The sequence below is a fragment of the Akebia trifoliata genome, chromosome 8 (genome assembly GCF_017979445.1).
Source record: "Akebia trifoliata isolate Shusen 1 chromosome 8, ASM1797944v1, whole genome shotgun sequence".
NCBI classification, from domain to species: domain Eukaryota; kingdom Viridiplantae; phylum Streptophyta; class Magnoliopsida; order Ranunculales; family Lardizabalaceae; genus Akebia; species Akebia trifoliata.
The window spans coordinates 5,196,561-5,213,089 of NC_141382.1; the positions used below are offsets into that span (position 1 = coordinate 5,196,561).

The 16,529-nt window shown below is 30.5% G+C and overlaps 1 protein-coding gene across 1 annotated transcript; it reads right to left on the reverse strand.

The window, feature by feature from the left end:
- Positions 1-9,564: 9,564 nt before the first annotated feature.
- Positions 9,565-13,639, reverse strand: LOC147395659 (auxin-responsive protein IAA16-like). The gene is made up of 5 exons (XM_086451101.1): positions 13,185-13,639; positions 12,080-12,315; positions 10,418-10,553; positions 10,042-10,103; positions 9,565-9,879 (listed from the first exon to the last, which is right to left on the reverse strand). The coding sequence occupies exons 1-5, from the start codon at positions 13,472-13,474 to the stop codon at positions 9,842-9,844; spliced, it is 762 nt and encodes a 253-aa protein (XP_086307227.1). The 5' UTR covers positions 13,475-13,639; the 3' UTR covers positions 9,565-9,841.
- Between the last annotated feature and the right edge of the window lie 2,890 nt (positions 13,640-16,529).

Below are 16,529 nucleotides of genomic sequence, written 5' to 3' on the forward strand. Positions count from 1 at the left end.
TTCCTAGGGATTCCCGATATTAAAGGATTATTATGTCCAATGATGTCGGACCTTAAGTTAAATTTTGCAGTTGAAAACAGGGGAAACTAACGGATAAGTAGAGAAAAAATGTGAAATTCCGATGAAATGGATATTATTTGTTTTAATTTGGATTAAAGTTTAATGCAATAAACTGTTTAATATTACTAAATACTCCTTATTGTTAATTATTAAACAACTCATTTTGAGAAGGGTTTTTGTGTAATTTTAGAGTGAATTACCAAAATGACACACTATTCATTTTAATATTTAAAATATTAAATTATCATTTTCGGAACTATTTTCTTTTAAAATGACAAATTTGTAAAATGAATAGTAACTTTTCCCCAAAACTATTGATTTTTTTTTTGTTTTGTTTTGTTTTATAAAACAGGCAATTCTTTCCCCACTTCAATGAAAATATTGTAATTCCAAAAATTATAAATTATTGATTTTGGAATTAAAATGAACAATGGGAAATTTTTATAATTTTTCAATTGTTAGTGCATTTTTTGGTAAATTACTCTTTAATTAGTTTCTTTCCTACTCGGTAAAATTTTATGATTAGTGTGCTTGTTCGGGACTTTACCTATTTTTAGTGAATGTTTTGTAAATCAACCAAAATAAGTAATTTGATTTTTTTTAATATTGTAAGTAATAACAAATAAATCATTAATATGCTATTAGAAATCTTCATAAATTAAATATAATTATAATTATAAAATAAAATAAAATAGCAAATATTTTTTGTTGAAACTATTTATGTGACCTTATGGATCCATTTTATTGCAAATTTGTTCACAAGCTTAATAATAGAAGAAAAAAAGTTTTTATAAATATACATTAGGTCCTTGGAACGACATCTTGGGATTCACGATACGAACTGTTGAGATTCTTCTTTCTTTTATGTTGCCTTTGGCTCTCATGCTTATAGGGTATCTGTTGATTCCACTTTGACGCTTAAGTTAATTTAGAAAGAGTAAATAATATACAAATTGTAATAAAAGAAACCAATTTGACACCTCACTCTCACAACTTCACCTCCTTGTAATCGTGTTCGAAGGTCACTTCTTGATAAATGAAATCACATCTTATTCAATAGTTCTAATGGTTTCTGTTAATTTTAGGAGTCATGGTCATCATGTTTCAGTGAAGGTTTGGGGTATAGATGGAGAAGTTTTTGGATCAAATTAATCGAGAATGGGATTGATGTCTCGAGGTGACATGTGCACAATAAAAAAAAATTAAGCATGCTATTTTACTCCTACAATGTTAATTTCACTTTTAAACAAAAAACTTACATATATATATATATATATATATATATATATATATATAATAAGTACTCTCAAGTTCAAAATATTATATTTATTTGAAAAAAAAAAATCCTTATAGACCGAAATAAGTAATTTCTTTTTAGATTTCTCACTAAAAAGAATCAAAACAATCCCAAGTTTCAAAATTTTATCAAAAGAGAGATTCATATTGCATACTTTATTATCATTATTTCTCGTTATTTATACTATGGGTGCAACTTGATCTAGTTCAAACTGAGAACCAAACCAAATCAATAGCTTTAGACTGGTTTGATTCAATTTGGAACAAGTTGCGATTCGATTTTTGAGTAAAGAAAATGTAGAATCGATCAATTCAATTCGTCTATCGGTTGAAGGTCTGTATAAAACAAATATATATATTCTTACTAGAGTCCACTTATGCCTATGATACAGACATCTTCCCTCGGGGTTAAGGAGGTAAAAATGTAAAAAATAAAGTTGTAGGAGTATCATTGAAATTTTTTAAGGTTAAATGAGTAAAATATGAAAATAATAAAATAGATTAAAGGGGTAAAAATGAAAATATAAAAAAGCTATAGGGGGTGAAATGTAAAGGAAATATATAACTTGACGGGGGGTTGAAAGGGTAAAAGTAGGTTAAAAAGGGAAAAAGATAAAATATAATAAAATTAGAAGGAGTGAAAAGTAAATGAAATAAAGTGAGTCCTGCAATACTAAAACTTGATGAGAGGTTTATCTACACACAAAATTAGGATTTTTAGTGATTCAAGCTCCTAACTTGTGAGTTTAGGCCTCATCTCTTCTAAATTTTGAGTTTACCCTCAAAAGTTGCCACATCATCAAAAAATATTTTTTCATACCCAAAATGTCTTTTACCCTGATCTGACGCTAAACCTAGTATTATTGTCCTTTGCAAGTGTAATTATTACACTTTTTCATAATATAATATATTTCTCTCACCTTTTCGCTAAAATTTTCATTAGACTAGTTGAAGAAGAAGATTTTAAACTCAGAAATTTTTTTAGAAGATTATTGAAAACATAGATACGAAGATGAAGAGGATTGAAAAAGAAGATGTAATTGAAAAATGGAAAAACATCTTTGTAACGATTTGTATTACCTTTGTACTGTATAGTAATTTATTTGTAACACAACGCATTATCTAATGATATCAGACTTTATAAAAGCATCATATGTATATCTGCGTGTAATGCTGAGACATCACATATCTTTTCAGATGTGAAATAGTTTCCTTTGTAATTGTAATTATTACACTTTTTTATAATGTAATATATTTCTCTCACCTCATCGTCATTTTCATTGAAGCTTCATCGAAATAGTTGTCACACATAAATATAGAGAGTACTAGCTTACTACCCATTAGGCAGATGCCACATGTTTGCGTCATAATATAATAATTGCTAACCCATCAATTTTGATATTGGGATCCTATATTATACTGTAGATATGGATTCCATTAATTTTAGGGTACCGTAAGCTGAAAATGAGTTATTTACAATTCCGGCTACTTTTCATTTTAATTACCAAAACATGAATAATCATGTTTTTGTTAAAAAATTCAGAATGAAGTGATTATTTCGCAGGTTTAAAGTGAAATTGCCATTGCAAACCTGTGAAATAGTCACTTTAAAAACCTCTGAATTTGTTATCTTTCATGTTTTGGTAATTAATATGAACAGTGGGCCAGAATCGTAAATTTGTCAAAAGTTGATCACTTTTTCGTAAATATCTCTAATTATAATTAAAACTTGTGTATGTTTTAGGCCACATAAAATTTTTCTAGACACGTTTAAATTAAATTTATTCCAACCTATCTACGAGATGAGTTTGTTTTTCTAATTACGAAAACAGAATTGAATCAAGAACATAAATGACTGAATTTGTTATTAGATTAGGAAACCATTTTGTGACTGAATGACTTGTAGCCTTCACCATATGACCTCCTCTCTATTTTCAATAAAGCACCATTTTTAATTCTGGAAATGTCTTCAATCTGTGATTTTCACCAAGATTATTGAACCAACCTGGTTGTCAAAATATTTACTAAAATTACTTATTTTTTCCAAAATGGTAATTTTTCTAATTTTCTCTTAATTCCTATTATTTACCCTTATATGAGAAATTTGACTACAGGAACAGAGATTGAAACCTGAGTCATTTGTGACCCTCAAGTTAAAGACTAAATGCTATTTCTCGGACACACCAACCCTTAAGTTGGCTAAATTTGAAAATATCATAATTATTGTACCAATTTGTATTTCGAACTTTACCAACATGGCTTTTGATCTTTTTGGTAATCAACTTTTTTTTCCCCAAAATGGTAAGTTTTCTAAGAAATTTTCTTTTAAGTTCCTTCCATAAGCTGATATAAGAAATTTGACAACACCAAGAGATTGAACACCAATTGTGCATCCTCGGAGACACCGCCCCAAGCTTACAAGTTTTATTTTTTTTTACGATTTTCCAACAAATGACAAAATTATTTTATCTTAGGACTTGGATTAAAGAATAGTTTCCACCCAAGATGGAAAAATTATTATGAAAAAATATTTACTTGGCAAATCATTTTTTACATAACATATTTTTTTTTCTCAAAAATTAGGAGTGATTAATATTTAATACACATCTTAATCATAAAAATCTCTGCAACTAACAATCCCTAGCATTGTTTTATAACATGAACTCAAAAAAAAAAAAAAAAAAAAAAACCCTTCTGCTTTTATTAAAGAAAAAAATTGTTTAAGTAGAGAAAATGATTTTTCTGTAAAAATATAGAATAATACATGTAAATAATAATTCATTTTTTTTTTCTTCCAAAACTGTTTTTCCACCCATTTACAACAATCCACAACCAGTGTTCTATATCATAAACTCAAAAAAGAAAAAAGAAAAAATAAAAAATACTGACATTCACTTATATTAAAGAAATTTAACTTTGATTACAATCAAACATGAGAAGAAAAAAATGTTACTGATCAGATTTTCCACCTAAAATTGGATGATTCCCATTTTCGTTTGAAAATGATAAACCCAATTGGATTATCTTTAGTTGATCCACATTGAACTTTAAATCCTCGTATCGATCTAATTGAGATGAATCTCGATCAGTATTTTGTAAAAATCCTGGGAACTCGGTGTCGAATGAAATATAAGGGTAACTCAATACGATTTCTTCTATTCGAGACATCTCCTTCTCAAAGTTCCAACTCCGAACCTCTTCTATCTCCATCTCTTTCTTCAAAATTCTTCAAAGTTTTCTATCGAAAATCAATTACAAGCTCTGAGTTTAGTGATGAGAGGTCTGTTGATTTTATAACAAATGAGAATCACTAAAAGCGATTATATCTGAAACTTGAAAACGTGATCCAACAATCACAATCGGAGGATAATTCTAATTCTGATTCCGATTAGAACTAGGATTTGCGATATTAAAGGATTATCTTTATATCTCATCCGTTTGTTTTTTTCGATAAACTTTCTAATTCTGTAGAATGTTTGAGATACGTAGGGTTTAAGATAAAGATTAAATGAGATTTCCTATGGATTCCCAAAGAATTTCGAGATAGACTTTCTAATTCATCCGTTTGTTTGTTGGACAGTTATGTCCAACGATGTTGGACCTTAAAAAAAACTCAAAGTTAAATTTGTAGTTGAAAACAGGGGAAAATTAATGGAAAAGTAGAGATAAAAATGCATTATTTATTTTACTTGGGAAAACTGTTAATAATTACTGATTTGGATTAAAGTTTAATAAATAAACTGTTTAATATTACTAAATACCCCTTAGTGTTAATTATTAAACAACTCCATTTTAAGAAGGGTTTTTGTGTAATTTAGAGAGAATTACCAAAATGACACACTATTCATTTTAAATTAAAAAAATGTTAAATTATCATTTTCGGAACTATTTTTTTCTTTTTAATATGATACAATGTGAAATGAATAGTAATTTTTTCCCTATTTTATAAAATAATAAATACTTTTCCTGCTTTAGTTATAGTAAAATTGTTGGAAAAAAAAAATTTGTTTTATAAAACAGGGATTTATTTCCCCACTTTAACGAAAGATCAAGATATGATTTTTAAAGTTGAAGAATACAAAAATTGAGAATTTTCTACAAGGATTAAGGCAAGGTTAAAAACAATTGATTAAAGATGAGGTTAAATATATTAAACTTAATTTGTCATAAAGTTTGAAGATCTTAAAGATTTTAGGAAGAAAAAATTAAGGCTTTTTGGTTGCATATTGAAAATGAGGGTATTTGGTTATTGTTTGTTAGTTAAAAAATATGAAGAAAAAAATAACAGACCAAAAATACTAAAAAAAAAAAGTGAAGAAAAAGGTCAAAGGAAGTACATCATTAGTTTCAAAACAAAAGGGGTATCTCAAGTATTCACCAAAATGTTCAGGGTGTCTAAATGACCCAAAATATTGAGGGAGAGGGGGCATCAAGGCTAGATGGGGACATATTTTTTCACAATAGGTGTTTTGCCCAAACTTGAGTTTCTTGGGTGCATCTTGTAGTTGGGGTGTGGAGACATTTTTGTAATTAGAAAATAGGTGTTTTGCCCTAAGATGCCATATATATTTTAAATTCAGGAACCCTAAAAATTATATGGTATTTTCATAGTTTTTTCAATAAAGAATTATCACCACCGACCGTAGATGTAGAAAATCTTGTCGAACCACATAAATTGCTCGTGTTCTTTGTTTTCAATCTTCGTAATTTATCAATCTTGATCTGTCAAAGGGAGGTTTTCCGCAATTTGTGAAACATAGTGGAGGTATCTCAAATATCCACCAAAGAGAGTGGGTTCTAAATCATCCAAAATATTTAAGGATGGCAAAAAGGTTAGGGGCATGCCATTAGTTTGGAAAGATACAAGATTGTGTGTATGTTTTACCTTTCCATTAATTCTTCTACTCCATTTGGTCTGATTTATTATGTTATTGTCAAATCAGAAATTGGTGTTTGATTTGTACTTGTGTTTCCTAGTTGTTCTTTTCAACTGTTAATTTTGGAGTTTGATCTATTTTTGGCATGATATGTGATTTATTAGTTATTATTACTGTCTGAAGCATTTGTGCTTCTAATTATTTTTCTTGTTTGTTCTTGAGTTGATGGTTTGTTTGATTTATATCTGTTGTGTTATGATACATCTTTTACTGTTGTTAACTGTTACTATTAGTAGTACTGGTAGAAGTTTCATTTTCTGTTTCCAGGATCAGCATTTGTTCTCTGTTTTTCTTAGTGTTTGATTTACATTATACTTGCATTCATGCGTTCTCATGGTGGGATCAAAAAAAAAAAAAAAAATGATGAATGCACGCTATCTTGATATGCGGTTGGGCACGTGGATGATGTGGCAAGGGTATAGAGCTACACATCTTTTTCTTATGTATCCCGATGAAAACGATCTATGATTCTATGCCCTTGTCACATCAGCCACGTACCCATCTGCCTACCAGGACCACATGCATTCATCATGACTCAACCAAAAAAAAAACTCACAAGTGATATTTGGTTGTTTCCTTTGTTCAGGGGTTTACAAATGCTTTCTCTTGTACTCGGTTCAGAAATCACTGATGCATCTGTGGTTTCCATTGTCTCCTACTATCCTAACCTTGAATTGCTTGATCTAAGTGGGTATGCACTTAGTGACTAGAGTGCAAAGTGGGGGTAGGAACACAAAAACACATAGTTTCTACACCTCCAAAACGTTATGTAGTGAGTTATATATAATATATTCAAATATCAAATTTACTATTGTATACTTCATTTGCTTTAATTAATCCATCACTACCTACTTTAATTTCTTTTGCAATATATATATACATCTTTTACAATTTAGAATTAATAATTTTCAATAAATCTAGTAGATTCTTTGCATGATTCCACCATGATCCATAGTTGTTACATTTTCATCCGCCCTACATCTATTGTTTGTTTGTATTTTTTTGTACTATTTATATAGCTTGACCATTTAATTACTGTTGTTACTACACTACTCACCACCACCAATTAGTTACAACAAAATAATTCTTTATCAATATAATTATTATCAATTAAATAATTAACACATATTTTAATGGTTGAAACTCTTTCTATTTTGAAGGATTCAAATAATTCTACAATTACAGTAATATTTTAATGTTTTTAAGTAATTACAATATTGTTGTTTCCAATTGTAATATTCAGTAATAATTCCTTAAAATATTTTTTTTATGACAAACATGACTAATAATTATTTAATAAATAAAAAAGTACTTAATATAATATGTTAAATGAGACTCTTTATGTAAGTGAGTTTCAATATTTTGAGAGAGGATTCTCATATCAGAACGAGATTTGAGAGTATGAGCGGTACCCTTAACAGAAGGATCAGGTCACTAAGGACGCATACATTACTAGCTTTGGCGAAACTTAGTATTTATGTGAATCGGCAATTTAAATGTAATAGCCAACTAACATCACATCAGTTATGTCATTTTATTGGCACAAATTTATCGAGGTAGCTCACAAACGGCCAAACTGAGCCTTTTTATAGAACACAAAGATCTAATAGTTCCATGTAACAATGTAATCCATACCAAGTTCGGTTTATTTTATTTTGATTGAGCTTACTCAGCAACCAGTGAATATTCATTTTAGTTTATTTTGGGTTGATAATTACCAACAAACGGAAGTCAAGTTGAAGCAATTATTGAGAAACCTGTTTAGATCCCAATGCTGACCCCAATATTTGGGAAAGGCCATGGATGATAATGTTGACTTCCCAATTAATTATTGGTTGCAAAATTCAACCAAACCCAAATTGACTTGGTCATCAAGTTATTGTTGTTTGATTTTCTGACCAGTTCTAAGACAAACATTAGTCTGAAAACTGTTCATGCTTCAAGATGCCAATTAGTGGTTTACAAGTTGAAGAATCATGGATCGTTGATTTTTATTGTTAATTTGTAAATCATTTTTGATGGGATTAGAGATATCGGAATGGGCTGATTTTTTATAAAGATGATATCCTCACCATAGATATAATCCTCACAAAAAATCAGTCCATTCCAAAACTTCTAACTCATATAGGATAAAATGTTGGCTACCAACATTGGCTGTTGAACATGACTCTCTCTCTATGTATAGGAAAGCGTTTGGAGACCCTAAAGTGAGTCAAACAATGTGTCAAACATTTTTCAATATATGAACTAGAAGTTTTAGAATAAACTAATTATTCAATATATATATATAAATTGGGGTTAGAAGGTTGAGATTGGGCTGATCTTTTTGTGAGGATGATCTCCTCACCATAGAGAGATCATCCTTACAAAAAATTAGCCCATTTCGAAACTTCTAACCCATATATTAAATCTTCTTATTCCTGGATGCTTCATAAGAATAAATTGTTATTTCATTCCTATAAAGAGAAACATTTAACTTTTTATTCACTCGTGAGATCTGAACGATCCAGTGGCGGGGGGCACCATGGCTCTTCTCTTCTCGAGAATCCATTCATCCTTTATTAGCGTATAGACAACTATCTCTCGAGCATATGTTACCTCATTAATGGGAAAATAAAATAGATCACATAACAATAGATCTTCACATACCAAAAGCTACGAGATCGCCCACGAATGAAAGGGCTGAAAGAGGGATGTAGAGTTTCAACTTGACTGATCAATCAAATCTTTAAATTATTAATTATCTTCACTTTCAAAAAAAAATATTTCAATAATCTTTGGGATTGATGAATTTATATACTATATCTAGTAAAGAAAAGGTCAACACCACCATCCAACAACCCCAGATAACCATGCCCATTATAAAAGAAATAACATGCAAACCCAAGTGATAGTAACCACCATGAACATTATAAAGTTCCAACCCATCAAAGACCATCTTCTTAAAGAAACTAGAGTCATTAAAATAATTAAATATTAAAAAAATAATCATATTTATAAACAAACAAAATAAATTAATGGATGAATTAATGCCCCTCCATCAACCAGCACATGGCCTTGCTCCCTTCTTCACTTGGGTCATTGTCTTTTTTAATGGCTACATGGTCCATACCCTTTTTTTTTTTTTCTTTTTTTATAATTTTTTTTTAAATAAATAAAGAAATACAACATGCATGCTAAAAAAATAATATGGAAAAACAGCATTATAACTGATACATAATAATAACAACTACAACAGTAGTGACTGCAGCAACAACATCACCAACAACAATAACAACAAACACAAGGAGATGATTATTAAGCAAACCATTAATAAGAAACAAACTAAACATAGTAAAGTCTTGAAAACAACTGTTATTGCTTCTTGTCCATAAGAAATATCCCATTTTTTTTCTCCATATTTATATAACAAACCACAATACAGATACAGACATACAGACATACTGATACAGACAGACACCCTACTCGATCCATATAACACGCTTTCATTAACATTCATCTTTTCCAAAGCCACGCGATCGAATGAGCAGGCTATAATGGTTACAATTTCAGCTTCTGTTCTTGCATTTCTCCACAGCTCTTGGTGCTGCAATTCCAAATTCAGATCAAATTAATTGAGAAAAAGTGAAAAAGAATATAAATAACATATATTTCAAATACTACATATTTTTTTCGTAGATCTTTCTACAACATTTAATTTAATTTTTTTAAATACAAAGATATTTCATGTTTAATAATTTTGTATTACCGAGTCCGATTGCTTCTGATCCTTTCATAATACGCAGGCGCTTACATGAATCAACAAACATCCTGATTGATCAAATCAAAGCATGGAGAGATTAGAAATTAAAATATGATTCAATGTAACACGATGCAAAAGATACATTAGATCATCAGCAATATTGTGATATAGTACTGAAAATTATCGATATGTATTTTCTAAACTACAAAAGATAGGGTTTCTTCCATTTTTAATTATTGTAATTTTCAATATTAACTCTATTAGGGTTCTCGTATTTTCATCCAATTCAGTAAATTTTAAATTACATGTTATAATTAAATTGAGATTAGTTTTACATGACTTGCATGGTTTTTGGATTTTTGACAAATTAGGAAGGACTTACTCCCATGGGACGTCACCAACGAGCATCCAGTCACCATCTTTGTCCTCATATGTTGGCACGTATTCTGAACTGTTCAAAAGATCTATCAACTTGCTCTCATTCATGAAATCCTTCATTCCTTGTGATCCACAGTTACCTAATTAAGTAAAAAAATATATAAATAATTAATTAAAAAAAAATTTAATCAGAGCAACTATATATGTGATGAAACAAATATGATAATAACAAAATATTTGGCTATATATAGAATTGATGATGATAAATGTAGATAACTGCTATTGGCACCCAACTTTTACTTATTACACTACAATTAAAAAAAATAAGTCAATGATTGAGAAACAATAAAAATTGGGGTGCCAATAGAAACTCTCTCGTTTTCTCTCTCTTTCTCTTGCTCAGATTTCTATTTGTTAGATTTATGATCTTTTTCTTCTGATCGGTAAGCTAGAGCTTTAGGGGACATCCCCCTCCCTTTTATTAATCATCCACCGATATAATTGTTACATTGTCTAAAATGATTCTCATGAACTCTTGAGGCATGACACCTTCATCCTCAATTACATAAAAATTCCTCTAATCGAGCCAAGAAATCAGTTACTCTATCAATCTCTCTGTAGTAAAATTCAAAATTGCAAATGACAAAGGAGGTGGCTAAAAGTTTAATTGCTTCTAAACAATTGTTGAAGTTGTTACAATTCTTTGTAATGTTGAGGATAATTTGAACCAAACTTTTGCAATATTTGCTTGAATGGTGTGTTTTAATCTTTTATTAAAGTGTGATAAATAATTCAAGAAATTAGGGTGTAATAAGTAAAAGTTGGGGTGCTAATAGCAGATCTATAAATCTATGTCTGTTTTGTATGTGTAAAAAAAGAAATATTTAATAGATGTACATTTTTCACCTCGAGATTTACTTTCGAGTTACTGAATATGGGAAGGGAGTCTGAATGCCTCCCATTCCTGAAGTTTGTAATCAAGAAAAACTAGTACCATAATGATAATAGGACTTAACGAGTCCACAATGTGATGAAATTTTTCTCATTTAGAGAGATCCCTATCAATGAGATTTCGATGGGACGATGCTAACATCGCTATTGGAAGTAACACGATAGTGCATAACTGAAAGTAAGATTTGCGGAAATTGATGATGTTGATTCCCTAGAATCAAGGGAACTATTAAGGGAATTTCACGAGAATGTTGTTTTCTTAGCATTTAATGGCATGTTTATGAGCTAGTTGTCAAACCAACTACTATACGAATAGTTCTCACCATTGCTCTAGGCCAAGGTTGGCAAATCAAACAAGATCGTAATGGCAAGAAACCATGTACGAAAGCTCTTATGTTCCATAAAAAGATGTAAGTTCCATGTTTTAAATGTTATGATATTTTTATTAGACTAAAGATAATCTGACGCTATTTTTTCAGACACCTCTCATACTCTCCCTGACCTGGCAGTTACAGAATCATAAGTCTTTTACTTCTTTGTCTTGAAGCAAAGGATCTAAGATTCTATGACAAAGAGTCAGATTATCACGATCCTTTTTATTAAGAATAACTTATAAATTTAACTTAAGCATTAGAGTATCTTTAACAAATATCATCATTATGGATTGATTACTTTAAAGATCTTGAGACATCTATGTATGTGATGTACTACTTACCAATGGTGAAGGAGCTAAACATTTTGCCTAAAGCGTCAGAGAGTTCTTGGTAGCTCTTGTACATCTTTAGGTCCACCTTACGTAGGTAAGGTGCACCATCCATGCTAACCTTCACAAGTGCTGCTGTTGCTGCACCGTTGTTGTTAACCTTCTCATGATCTTCAGTAGCACTCTTCTGAACTGACAGTATGTTCTTGCGGAATGATCTGACGGGTGGCCAACCCACCACCTGTGCCCTGAAATTCAATGAATAAAAATTATTAATTATGATTTACCCTCATTTTTCAACTTATCTACAAAATTGCCCCTATCTAAGTTCTGATAGAAGGGCCAGGTGTCTTTCACTAAAGCAAAAGCAAAAGCAAAGATGCAAACGTAAGAGAAGATAAAGCAAAACCAATTTTTTTTTTCTAAAATTGAAACTAATAAAGTAAAGTGAAATATATAAAAGGAGAACTTTTTTCCTTTAAAGTTCTCTTAAATGACTCAAAGATTATCTTCTTTCCTTTTCTTTTTCCTAAGCAAATGGTAGTTAATCCATTTTTTTCCAATATTATTGCTCTACTTTGGTCAAGCTTAGAATTAAATTTAGATATTTCCCTTAAAATCATTTAATAATTTACGAAAAATATATCATCTTTCGATGTGTTGTTCTTATAAAATACAAGTATTTACTTCAAGAATTGTTTTGAAATCCAAGACTAATTTGTTGCATTATTTAAATTTGAAGTCGAATCGTTTACACTTGAACATAATAACTACAATTAATAATTTTTCTTTTAAATTTTCTAAATCTTGTTCATCTCAACATGAAAACTATCTTTTTCTCTTCTTCTGTTTTTGATGTGGTAAGATCCTTTTCTTTATATCTTGAATCAAGTATCATTATCTAAGAAAAAAAAAAAATCTAGAATATATACATTTTATATTAAAAAATCATGCAAAAAGGTTTCCTCACTCCTCACCACATAAACTTGCACCAACCAAACAAAAATGAGAAAAAAAAAAAAAAAAATTGCACAATTTTAACCAAATTTCTTCAAAACCCAAGAACATTTAAGTTCTAAAATAAATTAAAAAGAAAAAAAAAAAAAAAAAAACTTACTTAGAAGCGGGCGGCTTCGCCGGATCATTAGCAGGAAGAAGATTCTTCTCCTTAGGCAAATTCTTCACCTTATCACTTGGAACCATCTCAGATTCCTTCGACGGAAGGTTAAGTTTCAAATCAATTGTCTCAGAAAAGCCTCTTTTCCCTGAATTCTTCCCCGTCTCGCCTTCAGTTCCTCCTCCGCCGCCACCGGGCAATCCTAGACGTAATTCTGTCTCTTCGAAGTTCAAATTATACTTGTCCCGCTCGGCACCGAGCATGTTCGTCATTTTCCGACTAACTTCCATGAAGATTCCGGCAAGAACTCAAATATTCGGACAAGAAATTCACCCCTTCTTGATCTTTTGGGTTGCTTTGTTAGTCTTTTAGTGGTTGAAACTTAAGAGAGCTTTCTTAGATGAAGAAAAAAAGAGAAATAGCTTTGGAGATAATAAAGCCTTGGAAGAAGGTGTATTTGGCTTAGTGTGTATTAATATATATGTGATTGGGTGCATTGTTTTATTGAGTTTCGACCGTTGTGATGGTGACACGTGGAATTGTCGCGTTAGTTGGATCTCCCGCGAGTTTGCCGGGTGAAGGTGATGACATGCTGACGTCACTTCTCGAATGATTGTGGAGGAACGAGTGGACAGCTTCTTTGGAGTGTGGCGAGGGTTATAAACGCCGATTATTTCACATGCACGCCACGTTTCCTTTCTTCTTTCATCTGAGTTTGGTTTTTCAAATATTTTACCAAAACGGTTAAAACACCATTTTGGTAATCAACTTATTTTGTTATAAATGGTAATTTTCTATCTTTCTTTTGTCAAATTTTTTTATTATAAATACCCTGCTATAATAAACTTGTAAATGATCATATTTTGTGGATAAATCGTCAATTATGTACTTTTTTGATGCTCAGCCTTTCATAATTTTTTTTTTTTTGATTGGTAAGATGGGTTGAATGAAACCCCACCCTTTTATTGGTAAAAATGGAAGATCTTACAAACAAGTAAATAAAGTATTACAATCGTAATTCATAATTAAGTTCAATTCGTTTGAGATAAAAAATTGAGGATCACTGCACGACTGAATCAACAGTTAATCCCATCTTTGAAAGATAATTAGCCGCCCTGTTTGTTTCTCTCCAATTATGCTGGAACTCAACAACGTTAAAATTCTATGCTAATCGTAATTCTCAACCTCAAATAATTGTTTGAGATTACAAAAATTCATCTTGAATATTTTTTTCTAACTAAGGTTGTAATCAAATTTTATCAAATATGCTCAAATTATCTAAGCCGACTCTCTCTTAATTGATTACATATTGAGCTTTAATAGTAAAATCAATCATACTTCATGGAATTAGGTTTTTTATAGTTAATAAACAGCATGTGGATGCAATGAGCATGTTACATGAATGGTTCAAAAAATTATGAAAGATAAAATTAGAAGTAAACTTAATCTCAAAAAGTACAGTAATAATTAATCAATTTATGTGAAAACCTGACAGGAATTTAATTAAATTGATTTGATCATGAGCAATGAAGGCCGATTCTAATCATAATTACAATGATTCTACAAATTAGAGATGTTTAAAACTGGAGTAGTTGGTATGAACTCAATAGATTCGATTCAACAAACAAAGACTGTAAAGTCATAACACGCTAATAGAAAGCTTCGCACGAACTTTGATTGAGGGGCTAGAGCGCGTGAGGATGTTCTTTCTTAGGGGACCTATGTGACTTGATGGGAGAAACAATATTTATTTAGCCGATCTCAAATATTTATCTAAACTTTTCTTTTTAATTTTTCAATAAGATAGAAAAATTGACGATCATCGATTTAGTTCTATGTCGAATTCATCTACATATATATGCATTTTAGATAAATTTTGAGAGATACAAGATCGAAAAGATCACGACCGTTTAATTTATTCTTAATCAATCTGTGATGTGGGCCCACACCGATAATATTCATATATACATGCGTCACCATATAGTGAGTACAAGATCACTTTTAGATGATAATAATGCTTTATTTAAAAAATAATAATAAAATAATAATTAATTTAATATGTAGTTTCTCTCTCTAGATCCAGGTTGGTTGAAATAAATGGGGTGGGACCCATGTGTTGAGAGGGTGGGACCCATTAAAAGAGGGATGCATGTGGTATGATTCATTGTGGAGGTGGGGGAAGTGTGGGTCCCACCAAGTCCATGTGAACATGTTGGCATGTCGCCTAGCGTCAGACCCTCTTCCATGTGCGCTGCTTCAGGCGCCCCCACCACATCTTCCCCTTCCCCTTCCCTCCAAACCTTTTTTTACAAACCCACACACTTCACACACATATTTATCTGTTGATTATTTTCCTTGATATTGAAAAAAATATATAAAAATAAAAATAAAGCTTGACTTGAATTGAGTTAACTCAAGGGTTGATTTTGGTGAAAGAAGGAATATATAAAAGCTGCTGATAAAATAAATTTCTCAAAAAATTAATTTTTTTTATTTAGAAAATTGACATAAAATGGATTTCATTAGAAAATATTTGTTTATGTTCGATTACACTTAGAAAATTTCAAAAAGGACATTGGTTTTTAATTTTGAGAGATGTGGGTAGTTATGATTGAATAACTTTAGGCTTTTAACTCTTAAGGGATGGCAAGATGTCCACCAGGACCACGCTTCAAGAAGCAGAGGTCTTGAACTTGAATCGCTCCTTAACAATAACTTTTAGGGATTTATTACATGGTTAGTCGGCAAGGAAAGGCAAGGAGGGGGGCCATTGGATGCCTCGAATAAAAAAACTACATTATGATTTTCTTATCGAGAAAAAATTAATTTCTTAGGAAGTTAAATGGGAGTTCCTACCAAGGAGGTATATTCATTTTCTTAGGAAAATTTATTTTCCCTCCAAAAAAAAAAAAATCTAGTCACACATCTAGCAATCATATTTTCATTGTAAAATCCTTTTCTCACTAATTTTCCTTTGTATTTGAATAGACCCTCAATGTAAACTATCTATATACATTGGATGCCTTGAATAAAAAAAAAATACATTATGATTTTCTTATCAAGAAAAATTAATTTCTTAGGAAGTTATGTGGGAGTTCCTACCAAGGAGGTATATTCATTTTCTTAGGAAAATTTATTTTCCCTAAAAAAAAATAATCTAGCCACACATCTAGCAATCATATTTTCATTGTAAAATCCTTTTCTCACTAATTTTCCTTTGTATTTGAATAGACCCTCAATGTAAACTATCTATATACATTGGATGCCTCGAATAAAAAAAAAAAAAACATTATGATTTTCTTATAAAAAAAAATTAATTTCTTAGGAAGTTAAGTGGGAGTTCCT

What these genes read in the sequence shown, in the direction of transcription:
- LOC147395659 (XM_086451101.1), bottom strand. Translation starts at nt 13,474, where the DNA reads ATGGAAGTTAGTCGGAAAATGACGAACATGCTCGGTGCCGAGCGGGAC. An exon ending in GCGAAGCCGCCCGCTTCTAA is followed by an intron (nt 12,316 to 13,184) that starts GTAAGTTTTTTT and finishes ATTGAATTTCAG; the next exon opens with GGCACAGGTGGTGGGTTGGC. An exon ending in ATCAGAAGCAATCGGACTCG is followed by an intron (nt 9,880 to 10,041) that starts GTAATACAAAAT and finishes TTGGAATTGCAG; the next exon opens with CACCAAGAGCTGTGGAGAAA.